The 12,664-nt window shown below is 52.8% G+C and overlaps 2 protein-coding genes across 2 annotated transcripts; both read right to left on the bottom strand.

Annotated features, from left to right (window-relative positions):
* Window positions 1–329: 329 nt before the first annotated feature.
* LOC114063139 (corticosteroid 11-beta-dehydrogenase isozyme 1-like) lies at window positions 330–3,819 on the bottom strand. The gene is made up of 6 exons (XM_027895209.1): window positions 3,573–3,819; window positions 2,900–3,030; window positions 2,283–2,394; window positions 1,964–2,149; window positions 1,392–1,535; window positions 330–1,005 (listed from the first exon to the last, which is right to left on the bottom strand). The coding sequence occupies exons 1-6, from the start codon at window positions 3,658–3,660 to the stop codon at window positions 785–787; spliced, it is 882 nt and encodes a 293-aa protein (XP_027751010.1). The 5' UTR covers window positions 3,661–3,819; the 3' UTR covers window positions 330–784.
* A 1,505-nt stretch (window positions 3,820–5,324) lies between these two features.
* Window positions 5,325–9,163, bottom strand: HSD11B1 (hydroxysteroid 11-beta dehydrogenase 1). The gene is made up of 7 exons (XM_027895188.1): window positions 9,032–9,163; window positions 8,826–8,917; window positions 8,083–8,213; window positions 7,435–7,546; window positions 6,659–6,844; window positions 5,893–6,036; window positions 5,325–5,560 (listed from the first exon to the last, which is right to left on the bottom strand). The coding sequence occupies exons 2-7, from the start codon at window positions 8,911–8,913 to the stop codon at window positions 5,325–5,327; spliced, it is 897 nt and encodes a 298-aa protein (XP_027750989.1). The 5' UTR covers window positions 8,914–8,917; window positions 9,032–9,163.
* Between the last annotated feature and the right edge of the window lie 3,501 nt (window positions 9,164–12,664).

Raw genomic sequence — 12,664 nt, 5'->3', positions numbered from 1 at the left:
GGTTGAGTGCTGGCTCATGGAACTGCTCGTGGCACTCGGTGACTGGGTTTCCCCCGAGCTGCTCTGGGGTAGAGAAATTCAGACTTAGGGAAGTACAGTAATGCTATTATTTTAAGGGCTTTTTTGCAGATTGGAAAGGAGGGGGGGGGAGGAAAAAAGCGTGTTTTGGCAGCTGAGGAGAGCTCAGGAATGGCAGAAATTCATTAAGGTCTTTAGAGGAGCGAAAGCTTTGTTAATGCAAATCGGGAGGAGGTGGGTTTAGCCAGCTGGGTGCTGATAAGGGCTCTACGCCTGGGCACGTGGAAAAGGAGCACAAGGAAACGTAGAGATCTCATAGTAATGTAGGATTTATTTTTACAAAGACCAACCTAGAAGGGATACAAACAAATTTCCTGGTTCTTGTGGCTTTGGGTGGTTTGTGCTGCTTGGCCCAAATCACCATTCTGGCTCACGTCCTGTGGCACTTGCTGCCTCTGCCTTGGTGGCTTTCCATGGAGGAACAGTTTCTGGAGGTTGAGCAGGACACTGGCAGCAGATCCTGCTGCAGGACTTCCCTGAAGTGCCTCTTGGTTGGAAAAAGCCCATTGCAAGAGTTCATTACTAAAAAAGGGCATTTTCCTGCTGCCTTACAGACTTCTGGAGCGTCCTGTCTTGAGTTGCCGGGGTGAGTCAGCACGGGCTGCCCAGGAGGTGTGGAAAAGGGCAGCCAAGCAGCTGGATTAACACCCCCAAACCCCTGCTGCCCGGCCCAAGGTGCCCTGGCACCCTTGCTGTCCCCTGGTGACTATGTTCTTTTGAGGTTTTCCACGTGGTAGTTGTTCCTGATGGTGGAGTCGAGGAATTCGGGGGCGATGTCTCGCAGGAGGAGGGCGGTGCTCACCACCCAGGGTGGGTAGTGCAGCTCCCGCTGCCTCAGGGCTCCAGCCTTGACGATCTCCAGGGCACACTCCTCCTTTGGTGCCGGTTTGTCCCGGATAACGTGCGAGACTGCTCGCACAGCGCTCTCTGGAAGGGTGGGAAGCACAGGGAGGGGAAGAAGGAGTGGGGTCAGAGGGAGGGTCTGCCACAGGCACCTGTCAGGGTGTCTGGAGAACTCTCGAACTGACAAACTCCGGGGATCAGACCTACTTAACAAGGCTTGTGACAATTAAAACAGCAATTATAGCTACACCCTTCCCATTCCTTTCCACCTCCTGAGTGACCACAGGGTGGAATCCCCACCTCCCCTGCAAGGATAGCAGAGTTAAAAGCCTCAGACCATGCTCTTTAAAGAGTTGGGGTCCTGTCCCCACCATTGCACAGACGCTGCAGGCAGAGGGTCCAGCAGTGGTGGCAAAGCAGCCTGGAGTCAGCTTGGCTCTGCCAGGAGGCCCCAGTGGTGCTGAGCTCACCTGTGTTGATGTAGCCCAGGATGCAGAGCGTGATGGAAACGTTGACCTTGTCCATGATGAATTCGTGTCGCAAGGAGCTGAAAAAGCCCTCCAAGGCGAACTTGGTTGCGGAATAGGAAGCAGCAAATGGGGAGCCAATTTTACCTGGAGCAGAGACACAGTGTTGGGGTTCATGTGCTGGGCAGGCACCAGGCTGCACAGCTCTCCGTTCCTCTTACCCTTCAAGGAGCTACACTACTGTGGTTTAGATGATGGAGTGAACTGTTATGAATGCTTGAGGGAAATAAACAAATGCAGGAATGTTTAAAATGTAACATATGGCATGAAGTACCTTCTGTTGTGGATGATACTGTTCCTGTATTCAGGAAGAGATAGCCACATGCAGCAAATGCATGTGTAACATGTGGCTATGCATGAAGGTGATTAGTGGGTGGCTAAAAGGACAAAATACAAGCTATAAATCTCCCAGAGGACTTAAATTGTGCGTCCAGGACCCAGGTCTGGCTGACCCTGACTCCCAGTGGGTGACTCTCTGCCTTATTCTGTCACAGAGAGGCCCCCTGTGTGCTCACCTGCCACGGATGAGACCACCACGATGCTGCCCTCGCTCTCCTTCAGCATGGACAGGGCTGAGGTGGTCATGGCCACGTAGCTCAGGAAGTTGGTCTCCATGAGCCTTCGTACTTGCCCGACGTTCCCATCGAAGTAGTTGAAGCCGGACTGACCGATGTGGTTCAGGATCAGCATGTCCAGGCCGCCTGCAGGCAGAGCGTGTTTGCCATCAGCAACAGGCACCTCCCAGCAAAGCAGCTTCCTGGGGGTTGGAACGGGCCCCAAAGTGTAGCATGGGGTGTGCTGGGCAGCGAGGAAGGGCAGCTCCACAGCACCTACCCCAGGTGTTCTCAGCCTCCCTCACCACCACCTCGGGGAACGAGGGGTCCTCCATGGAGCCGCTGATGTAGCGGGCGGAGGCAGCTCCCAGCTCCAGGCATCGCTCCACCACCTGTGGGGACAGTGGGAATGTGGGTGTTAGCATGGACTCACCTTCACAGAGCCCCCCACCTATCATCCCAGGCTGTTGCTGTCCTGCTGGAAACCCTGCTCCCTTTACGGGATGAGACATGTTGCTTGGAAAACTGTTTCTGTCTGCAGATGTGAATGACAGCACATCTGAGCCAAATATGTAGTATGTACAAACAGGGATCCAATTGCTTAACGTCAGCATTTCGATTCTGTTTTATACAGGATGCAAAACCAGTTCAGAACTGGAGAAAGGGCAAGGGTTGATCAGACAAGGTCTTGAGCAGGTCTTGTCTGTGGTGGTGGAGGTCAGAATTCACAGCTAGAGGCTGCAGAGAAGGAAATGCTGTGCTGTCAGCATTGAAAATGCATTTTTTGAGGTGGTCTGTGTGTGTGTGTTAGAACGGGATACACTGGGGTGGGTCTGCAGGGTCTCTGGTATTCCCACGTGGATATCCGCACCCATCCCGGCTCTCCTTGCCATTTACTTTCTGCAGCTTGGCCTCAGTCCGCGCCGTGAGCAGGAGGTGTGTCTCCATGCGTGCCAGGTGATAGGCCATCTGCTCCCCGATGCCGCTGCTGGCTCCCGTCACGATCACCCTCTTCCCCCGGAGCATCTCTGCAGGAGGAGGGCGCGGAGCTCAGAGCCAGCACAGCCCCTGGTTCTCTCTCCACACGTGGGCACTGTGGCTCCTCTCTGGCGCTGCCGCCCCTCAGCTTGGGGTGCAGGAGCTGCCGGCAGCAGCACAGCCCCACCGCGGCGTGCACCCTTCGCCAGACCCCGCCGGAGCCCGGTCCTTAATCCCGGTTTGATGGGGAGCAAGTGCGAGGCTCGAGCTCCGCACCCAGCCTGGCCTGGGAGCGGCGAGAGCTGACTAATAGGAGGATTGAAGCAGAAAATGCACGTTTCCCAAGTCAGTCATTTACAGAGGTCGCAGGCGCTGCGTGTCCCAGCAGAGCCAGAGTAACCCCGCGAGTTTTTCCTGTGCTCTGACCCCTTGCACGGGGGGCAGCCTGCCCTGCCCTCCCCTCCCAGCCCTCAGCCTTCCCACGCTTTGGCTTCTCTGGCTGTGTCTCCCTTCAAGTGGCCTGTGCCCCTCTGCATGGCACGCTCTGCCACGCTGGCACAGCCTCCCTGCAGTTGTATTTCCCATGACTTACCTTCATTGAAACCCGGAGGCGCTGAATAAAAATAAAAGGCCAGTGCTGCTCCCAGCAAGGGGATGAAAATCTTCAGGAGCAAACCCATCCCCCTGCAAAAAAATAAAGGCAGGAGTGAGACAAACCCCACAGCTCTGGCCACGGGAGGTGTCTGCAGGTTGCAGATGGGGCTGGGAAGGTTTGAGCTGGTTCTGGTCTTGCGTAAGTTTGCTGGTATCTGTTGGACCTTTTCGTTGCTCTGCCTGTGATTTAGCAAACATTAACCTAATGAAGAGTGTGTGGCTTTGGACTTTAGGCTGTCCCTTTGCACCCTTGGCCTGCCAGGAGTTTCGGGTGTGCTTTTTGAGAGCGTTCAAGGGAAGGCACTGAACAGTTTCTCGCTCTGTGGAGTGGTGGGTGTGTTGTTTGGTGGTTGCTTTTGGGGCTGGGACACCTGTGGCCCCTCCAGAGAAGAGAGGGGGATGGATGGAGATCCTTCCCCCTCCACTTCTAAAATAAAAACAACACTTCCCTTCCTCACTGGCTGCCACAAGGATTTATTTATCAGCAGTATCACTGTGGTACAAGTTCACAGAAATATCTGGAGAGAGCAAGGCTGGAAAATTTGCCTTTTCCAATGAGTATTGATGTTTCTGGCTTATCCTCTATGATATCACCGTTGGTACAATACTGATAGTTTGTTCGGTGGCTCTTACACCTGAAAAGTTGCACTCTTGAGGAATCTGTGGATTATAAAAGGCAGCAAAAGAGCCAAGTGGATGAATAAGAAAACCCTTCAGCTTCCACAGCTTTCTGAATCTCACAGCTCAGCATCTGCCTGGGCATATGGAGAATGGGTTTGTAAGTAATTGTCTGAAAGAGGAAGTTGAAAGGGCAAAACCTGCTCAGTGTGAGCTGGTTTGTGCAGGCAGTCTGGGGAGGTTTTGTCACACAAGGGGTGGTAACAGTTGGTGAAGGAATGGCCAGAGTCATGGGAGGTGTAAATGGATCAAGTTGGGGAAGTGGTGTGGAGCTCGCTGTGGGCTTGGATTTGCATTCAGCATGGACTGCTCCCACTGCCCTGCATCTAGAAGGTGTTTTGCAGTTAGAATGTCTGTGAAGGAAACTGCCTGGCAGTTTGGGAAGATTTGTTTGGATTAAAAATGTGCATTTAATGGGGAATGGGGAGTGAATGACTTTAAGCCAAAGAAGGATATATTTAGGTTGGGTATTACAAATAAATCCTTCCCTGTGAGGGTGGTGAAGCCCTGGCACAGGTTGCCCCGAGAAGCTGTGGCTACCCCATCCCTGGAGGTGTCCAAGGCCAGGTTGGACGGGGCTTGGAGCAACCTGGTGAGGTGGAAGATGTTCCTGCCCATGGCAGAGGGGTGGAATTGCATCATCTTTAAGGTCCCTTCCAACCCAAGCCATTCTGTGATTCTATAGTTCTATGAAATTGGCCTTTAAGCTAACAAATAGGCTGAAATATCCCCGAAAACGAAATGATGAGGGATTATTGCCACGATTTCAACCTCCCCTTGAAAGCCGAGTGGGCAGAGAGCCACGGCAGAGAAAAGTGATAAACGCACGAAGCTGTCCGGTTAGTACATTTTATTTAATAATTAGCTCAATAATTAGATTTGCCGGGGACAGAGGGGAAGCAGGCAAGGCTGCGAGACCTCCCTCGCCCCTCCGGGTGCCGCCAGCGCATCGCAAACCGGCGGGGCGGTGGCCGGGGGTGGCCGGGCCGAGCATCCGCGGTGCCCCCGCGGCTCAGAGGGCAGGGCGGGGGGTACCGGGGGTGTCGGGCAGGCGGTAGCGGCTCCTCACCAGGTAGTCGAGGAGCTCTGCGGCGCAGTCCCGGAGCAGCAGGGGCAGGCGGGTGGAGCTGTAGCGATAGTAGAGCTCCCGGCGGCGCAGCGCGGCCCCTTTCAGGATCTCCAGCGCGCACTCGTCCCGCGGCGCCGGCACCTCCCGCAGCACCTCCGCGGCAGCGCGGACAGCGCGGTCTGCGTGCGGGGAGAGGGTCAGGGCGGCGGTGCGGGGGGCACAGAGAGTGGAGGGATCCGTGGGAGACACGGGGGGGATGAGGGGAGAGTGGAGGAGCGCATAAATGAGATGAGGGGTATAGAGAGAGGGGGATGGAGGGGCACAGAGAGGGGCGAGTGGGGACCCCCAGGGGCACAGTGAGGCTTAGGGGTGGGTGGGGACCCCGAGGGGCTCAGAGAGGGGATGAGGGATACTCAGAGAGGTGAGGCAGAGGAGAGGGTTGAGGGGCAGGATGAGGAGCTGAGGTGGTGATGCTCCACTGCTGACCAATGCATCCGACAGCACAACTTACCAGTATCAATGAAGCCAAGGATGCAGAGTGTGATGGAAACATTAATGCTCTGAATGGTGAATTCCTGCCTCAGGGAGCTGAAAAATCCATCCAGGGCGAACTTGGTCGCAGAGTAGGGGACAGTAAAGGGAAACCCAACTTTACCTGGACACAGAGTGAAGTTCTGTTACAGCACAGGGAGCTGCTCTGCCCTTCATCAGAGAGAGTATTTTCTCTAAGGGGAGTTTACTGTTAGTGAAATGTCATCCTGACACCTGAACAGCAGCGTTACAAATATTCCTGTTGGCTTCCAGCTCTTTTAAGGTCTTATGCCCAACACCAGGGCTCATGTCTCTGCTGAGGGCATAAGCAACCCAAAGTAACCACAAAACCCTCCGTGGGGAGGGAGGGAGCAAAGTTTAAACTCCTGTCCCTGGATCCTGGGCTAAACTGATGACCAGAACACTGCCCAGCACACCAGCTCGGGGGTTTTAGTTGCAGGGCCGGTCAAAAAGCAAACTGAGGCGATTGGATTGAACAGGAAACAAATTCCATCAAGAAAATCCCAAAATAACCTGGATTTGGTGCTGGGGTTGTTTTTGATGGTGTGGGTTTTTGTTTGTTTGTTTGTTTGCTTTTGGGGTTTTTGTTTGGTTGGGTTGGGTTGTTTTTGTTTTGAATATTAAGCAGTTGTGACTCTTTTAGGATGCCTGTGTGCTACTTATGAAAATCACCCCTTGGTGTCTCTTGGGTGAATCCCATGTTGCCTACCTCCCTCCCCACTCACCTGCCATGGATGAAACCACTACAATGCTGCCCTCACTCTCCTTCAGCATGGGCAGGGCTGACGTGGTCATGGCCACATAGCTGAGGAAGTTGATTTCCAGGAGCTTTCGTACGTGCTCAACATCCCCATCGAAAAAACCAAAGTATGAAGCACCAACGTGGTTAAGAATGAGCATGTCCAGGCCTCCTGCAAGCAGAGGAAAGGGTGTTAGTGCCTGGGGCTGAAGGGGGAGAGGGCTACAAACAGCAAAACAGCCTTTCCTGGGAGCAGAATAAGTGTAATCAGAAGAAATCAGGTTTTTGGGTCAGAGCTGTGGCCCGTTATCTCTGGGGCAGGGATATACTCCAGATGGTGGCTGCCAGTAAAACCTCTGCTGTGATATATTTCTTTTTGGTTCAAATCACAAATACCACGCCACAGGGGAGATCACCCCCAGCTGTGTGTGTGGGCCCTGGGAGGGAGAAGGGAGCGCTCCCCACGGAGCTGGAGCCGTGCATTTCCACAGCCGTGACCCGTGACCGCGATACCGGGGCTGATGGGACACTCCAGCCCCCTGGGTGACGAAATCCGGGATCGTGGCCCCTGCAGCAGGAATGTCATGAGGGCACAGGGCTGAAAAGGAGAGCGCAGTTCAGTTTGAGGGGCAGTGGGGAAGCCAGGCAGGGGGGCAGAATCAGGGGGAAACTTCTCCTACTTTTTTTTTTTTGTCAATAAGCCTGGCGGGGATGAGATGCCCTGTTCTTCTGGCACTCGTGGAGGGCAATCTGCAGACATACCCAGCGAGGCCTCTGCCTCCCTCACCACGTGCTGGGCGAAGGCCATGTCCTCCATGGTGCCGCTGACGTACCGCGCCGAGGCTGCTCCCAGCTCCAGGCACCGCTGCACCACCTGCCACCAACACAGCCCGTCAGGAACGCGCCTCCCCCCTGCCCTGCCAGCCCGAGGTGGCACCAAACGTGGGTGTCTGGGCTCCCTGTGATGTCTCCCCACCTTAAAGCAGCGGTTTGGGAGCGTGTCTGGAGCCTTCTAAGCTTCAAAGGGAGCTTGGGGAATTATTCTTGCACCCCAGGCAGTCTGGCTCTCCATCCAGTCTGGAACTGCGTGTGTGTGGGGAGAGCAGGAGCTTGGATATCACTGCAGTGGAATGAGGGTGGGTGGGTGTGTGTGGGGATGTGTGTACTTAAGTTCAAACCTTATAACACGTTCTGCAGGGTGTGTGTGTCTGCAGGAGAGGGATTTCTGTGCATGCAGGAGCCACAGGGGTGTCTACCCGTGAGTGTCGCCATTCCCAGGTGGGATTTGTGCTGTGGCAATGACCTGTGTGGATATTCCTGCGTGGTGGATGTACCTGTGGTGCGAGATCAGCCTTCGTGTGGGTGCCCTGCTGTGAACATGCATGTGAGAGTGCCCGCTTTGCCATTTACTTTCTGCAGCTTGGCCTCTGTCCGTGCCGTGATCAGGATGTGGGATCCCATCCGTGCCAGGTGGTAGGCAATCTGCTCCCCAATTCCAGTGCTGGCTCCCGTCACAATCACCCGCTTCCCCTTCAGCATCTCTGGGGACCGAGGCACAGGGATTTAATTTATCCAAATGCTGTTCGGAAAAAAAAACCACCCCTAAAACTAAAAAAAGAAAAAATCCCATAACACCCTTCAGAACAAGCAGTTAACTGGAATGTAAATGAGCCTGTAAGTGCAAAGCATCCAGCACCAGGAAAAAGCTGTGGAGCTGCTGCAGCTCCTCACGGAATGCAGCGACACAGGGACAGCGCTTGACTCTTCCAGCGGATTTTTCCACGAGTCAGGACGCAACTTATCAGCACCCCGACTATTCTGTAGTAAAAATCGCCCACTGAGTGCATTGTCTGAACTTAAAATCCATTATTTTAAAAGTAATTTTTATAATCTGCTGCTGCACACTGGAAAATGGAGCATTCAGAACCCTCTCCCCCTCAGCCCCCTGCCTCACCTGCTCCCTCGGGAAGTATTTACGAGTATTCCTTGCTCAGTTGGATTTTAAATCTTTGTTAAAGCAACTTTCTGCTATCAGCCACCGCACAAAGGCTCAGGCTTGGCTTGGTCCGAGCTCTGAATGGTTTCTATGCAAAGCACTCGAATGTGGCTTCTCATATTTTTAATTTAAAGGCAGAGTCGCTTCAGATACTCACCCGGTTTGAAATTCTCCCTCGCAGAATAAAACCAGAAGGCCAAAACCAATCCCAGCAAGGGAATGAGAATCTTTTGCAACCGACCCATCCCACTGTGGAGTGAGGAAGCACAGCATGAGAGAGAAGGAAGGAACAACGACAACGAAAAAAACCCTCTGCAGAGCTGCTCCAGAGGGAAGCAGCGATGAGAATCCTTAAAAAAAAACCTGTTAGCGGAGGAGCTGCGACTTCCAAAACCCTGGAAAATCACGGGTGGATGGATGAGAGGAGCCAAGCCTTTGATTTGCTCCCCGCTGCTCGGCCTGGCCAGCGGGGCTGTTTGGGTTCTGCCCGGCTCTTTTCATATTTCCTGTCCTACGTTAAAATGCAGAATTTTGCACAACACCCTGGAAGAGGTGTGTCTTTGCTGAGCAGCGTCAAGTTTCACTTGGAGAACATCAGAGGGAGCCCAGCGCAGGTGGTTAAACATCCTCCTTTATTCCTACTGGATGTGACCCGGGTCTGGCACTGGGAGAGCGACTGGGGGGCCTGCTATGCCATGGGGGGGACACGTAGAGAATGTCCCTGTGCTCCCCAGGGTGTCACTGCTCTGTGCCCAAAGCTGGGCAGCAGGGGCCCAGCAGCACATCATGCTCCGAAACAGCTCCAGAAATGCTTTGCTGGGGCAGAGTTTAGTTTTTCATATCTTTATTTTATTTTTTTTTTCCCCATCTGGGAGCAGATGAGGGAGCAGGGGCTGAGCTGAACCTGTCACCAGGGTGCAGCCAGCCCAGCTCCAAGGGGTCCTCTGGACACAGGCAGGTTTGCAGTGAAACTTTGAACGTGTTTTCTGCACAGAAATAAGGGGCCTCTCTGCTGTGGTTCCTGCTTTGAGTTTTGCACAAGCTCAGTTCTGTCTTTAGGTGAATATAAATGTTCCAGCTTTGGTCTGGTGCTGGGATCTTCACTGCACAGTCCCAGCAGCTGCTGTGGGGTGAGGACGTGCTGTGGGAGCTCTGTGTGCTCCTGGAACTGCCCTGCTGGAGCCTTGGCCTTCTCTGCCAGGGGAAGAATGTGTTTGCTGGGACAAGAACCTCACCTGATTTCCAGGTGGAAATCAGTTAAAGGTTGGACTTGATGGTAGAGGTCTTTTCCAACCTAAATTGTTCTGTGATCTACAGGACAAGGGCTGCTCCAAGGTCTGATTTCCTGGGAACAGCTCTGTGGTTTTCCCTTTCAGAGCAATCTGAAGGAATTATTAATTTGCATCTTCAAAATAAAGATGCTTCAATTCAGTGGTGTACCTGTTAGGGCAGTGGAGCTCTCTAGCCTTGCTACTGCTTTACAGGTTATTTTTTTCTCTTCTGCCTTTCTAATTCAGTCTCAACTTTCCCTGTGATAAGAAGCACTCAGCCCACACTTGGTCAGATAACACCAGTGCACTCACTGCCTTTTCCTGCCTCCCTTTGCTTTGAACTTGGGTCACAGTCACAGGGCAACCATTTAATTCCTTGGCTTGCAAACCAAGACTGAAGTAATTAACCATATCTCAGCTGATCTTGTCTGTGCTGCCGGCAGGGAGAGAGGCTCTTTTTAGATAGTTTGGTTTATTACCAGCATTAGGTTACTGCACTAAAGCAATAACCAGCAACCTTTGTGCACCATCTGCAAGCGTGACAGGAAGGTATCGTGCTCTTTGCTTTGCATCAGCAGCAGGAGATGTGGGGATGGAGGCAGGGGGGGATTCTGGAGCCAACACTGCGCTTGCCTTGCTGGTGGTAATGAGGTTTCGTGGGGTCGGGTTGGGTTTTTACCAAGTAGCTGATAATAAAGGACAGAAATACTGAACGTTTTGGATGAAACTTATGCAGATTTTCTTTTATATGCAGTTCACGTGCAGTTCAGTGTGAATGGAAATGAAGCTGGGGTGGTCCCCAGGAGGGTTGGGGGCTGTGGCAGGAGCTGCTGGATCTGGCTGTGCTTCTCTGCCCACGTGGGTTTGCTCTTGGCCATTCATCCCTTCCAGGGTGCTGCTGCTGCTGCTCCTCACTCCCACTCGCAGCTTTTTCTGGGCTTGTTTTCCCGTGTGCAACTTAAGAACTTGTTTTTGACTTTTTCCTGGGGGCGGGGAGTGAGGGGAAGGGAGAGGAGGGCAGGGAAAGGCAATGACGGAGAAAGGTTTTCTCCTCTCAGCTGGTCCAGACCTCGGAGAGGGGAGCCCGAGGCTGTGCCTGGCCCTGATCCGGTGAGAGGGAGCTCTGTGGCTTCTGAAACAGCTTCACCCGGCTTATCCTGGCTGTATTCCCCCGCTGCAAGTCCCTTCCGTGTCCCTGTCTGTTGGGAGCTGTGTTTTCCAAGGGGTGATGCTCAGCGTGGTGCTGCCCTCTCTGTACAGGGGGAGGTTCTTCCCTTAGAGCTGCCGGGAGCTCCTTGGAGGAAACGAAATCTGTGAAGGAAACTTGTTCTGACAGCAAACTGGGAGAGGGGAGCTTGGGGAGCCCCTGGAGGGAGCACGTTCCAGAGCAAGGCTGAGGCTCAGGCAGGTTTGTGCAGGCAGCTCAAAGACTTGAACACACTCAGCAGGAATTTGAATAGTGTTTCTTTTTTCCCCCCCTCTTTTGAGTGATATTTGGCTTTTTTCAACTGATGGTCAAGTCTTGGTTAAATGCAGAGGATTTTCCTCTTTATTTTTTCTTTCTCCTCTTGCTTTCCTTTATCTTGTGGATAAAGGAAACAGCTGCACCACTCCAGAAAAACGCACTGGACTTGAGTTGATTGTAGGATGGGTTTGGTTTGGTTTGGTTTGACATCGTATTTCTACACACTACTGGTTTAGAGAAAATACTGTGAGGTTTAAGTCATTTATAAGTGCTAAATTAATGGGTTTTTTCCCCTGTGTGACCAAATCAGGAATTGCTGCCTTGCTATTTGATGGTTTGAGCTGTGGCTGCTTTGAGTCTTGGCCACTGTCCATGTTCCCAGTGACCTTGATGTTGGGTGCCTGAGGTTGATATGCTTATCTGCACCCCTAAATTTAGCCTGGCAGCTCTTGAAATATCCAATATCCAAACTACAAATAGAGAGTGAGGGCTCTCTGAAGGCATTCAGCTCATGTCTTTGAAGTGGTTGATGTGTGAGTGAGGGCTGCTGGGTCTGGGTGGCCTTCAGCTCCATGCAGTGAAGGTCTGGAGAACAGCTCCAAGCTGAAATAGGATCTTTGAAGAGATGCTGCAGGGTGGGTACAGACAAACGCTCCCCAGCTCTCGTGCCAGCTTCAGTTTTCATGGGAACTTCACGTACCATGGAAATGTCACGTTCACAGGTTGGAATAAATTAGATACAAACAAGTCTCAGAGAAAGCAACAGAAATCAGCCTCGTGCAAACTCAGCAGTGCAACTCAGCCCTGGGGCAACATGTGGCTGTCCTCAGGAGTTTATCCCTCAGGGCCTGAGTTTAGCTTAACCTTAAATGCTCTGTCTGCTTCCACACAGTAGCTTGCCTGAGGTGTCCTCACCAGTACTGTCTGCGTGTCTCATTCCATCTGGTTGCTGTCTGGTCTGTCCCAGTGCTTATAATTAAAATTTGCCTTTGCAATTCATGGGAACGATTGTTTGCTCCATTGCAGGTGTGGGGGGGATGCTGTATTTGCTGTTATTTGTGGCACTTGTGTTGGCCAGGCTTTGCTGCAGTTTACCTGGAGTGGGAATACAGACTCGGTAGGGGTGGGGAAAATAGGTTGGGTGGGAGGGTCGTGCCGTGGTTTAAGGGTGGGGAAGTTTGCTGAAAGCCTTTTAATCTGCTGCATGTGGCAAGCCTGCCATCCATCATCGTTAAAGTGATGTTAAAGGGGGTTCCAAAG

Source organism: Empidonax traillii, unplaced genomic scaffold (genome assembly GCF_003031625.1).
Source record: "Empidonax traillii isolate 1590-97213 ecotype Southwest subspecies unplaced genomic scaffold, ASM303162v1 scaffold451:size1465578, whole genome shotgun sequence".
Classification (NCBI taxonomy): Eukaryota; Metazoa; Chordata; class Aves; order Passeriformes; family Tyrannidae; genus Empidonax; species Empidonax traillii.
This window is presented reverse-complemented; position numbering and strand designations above follow the sequence as displayed.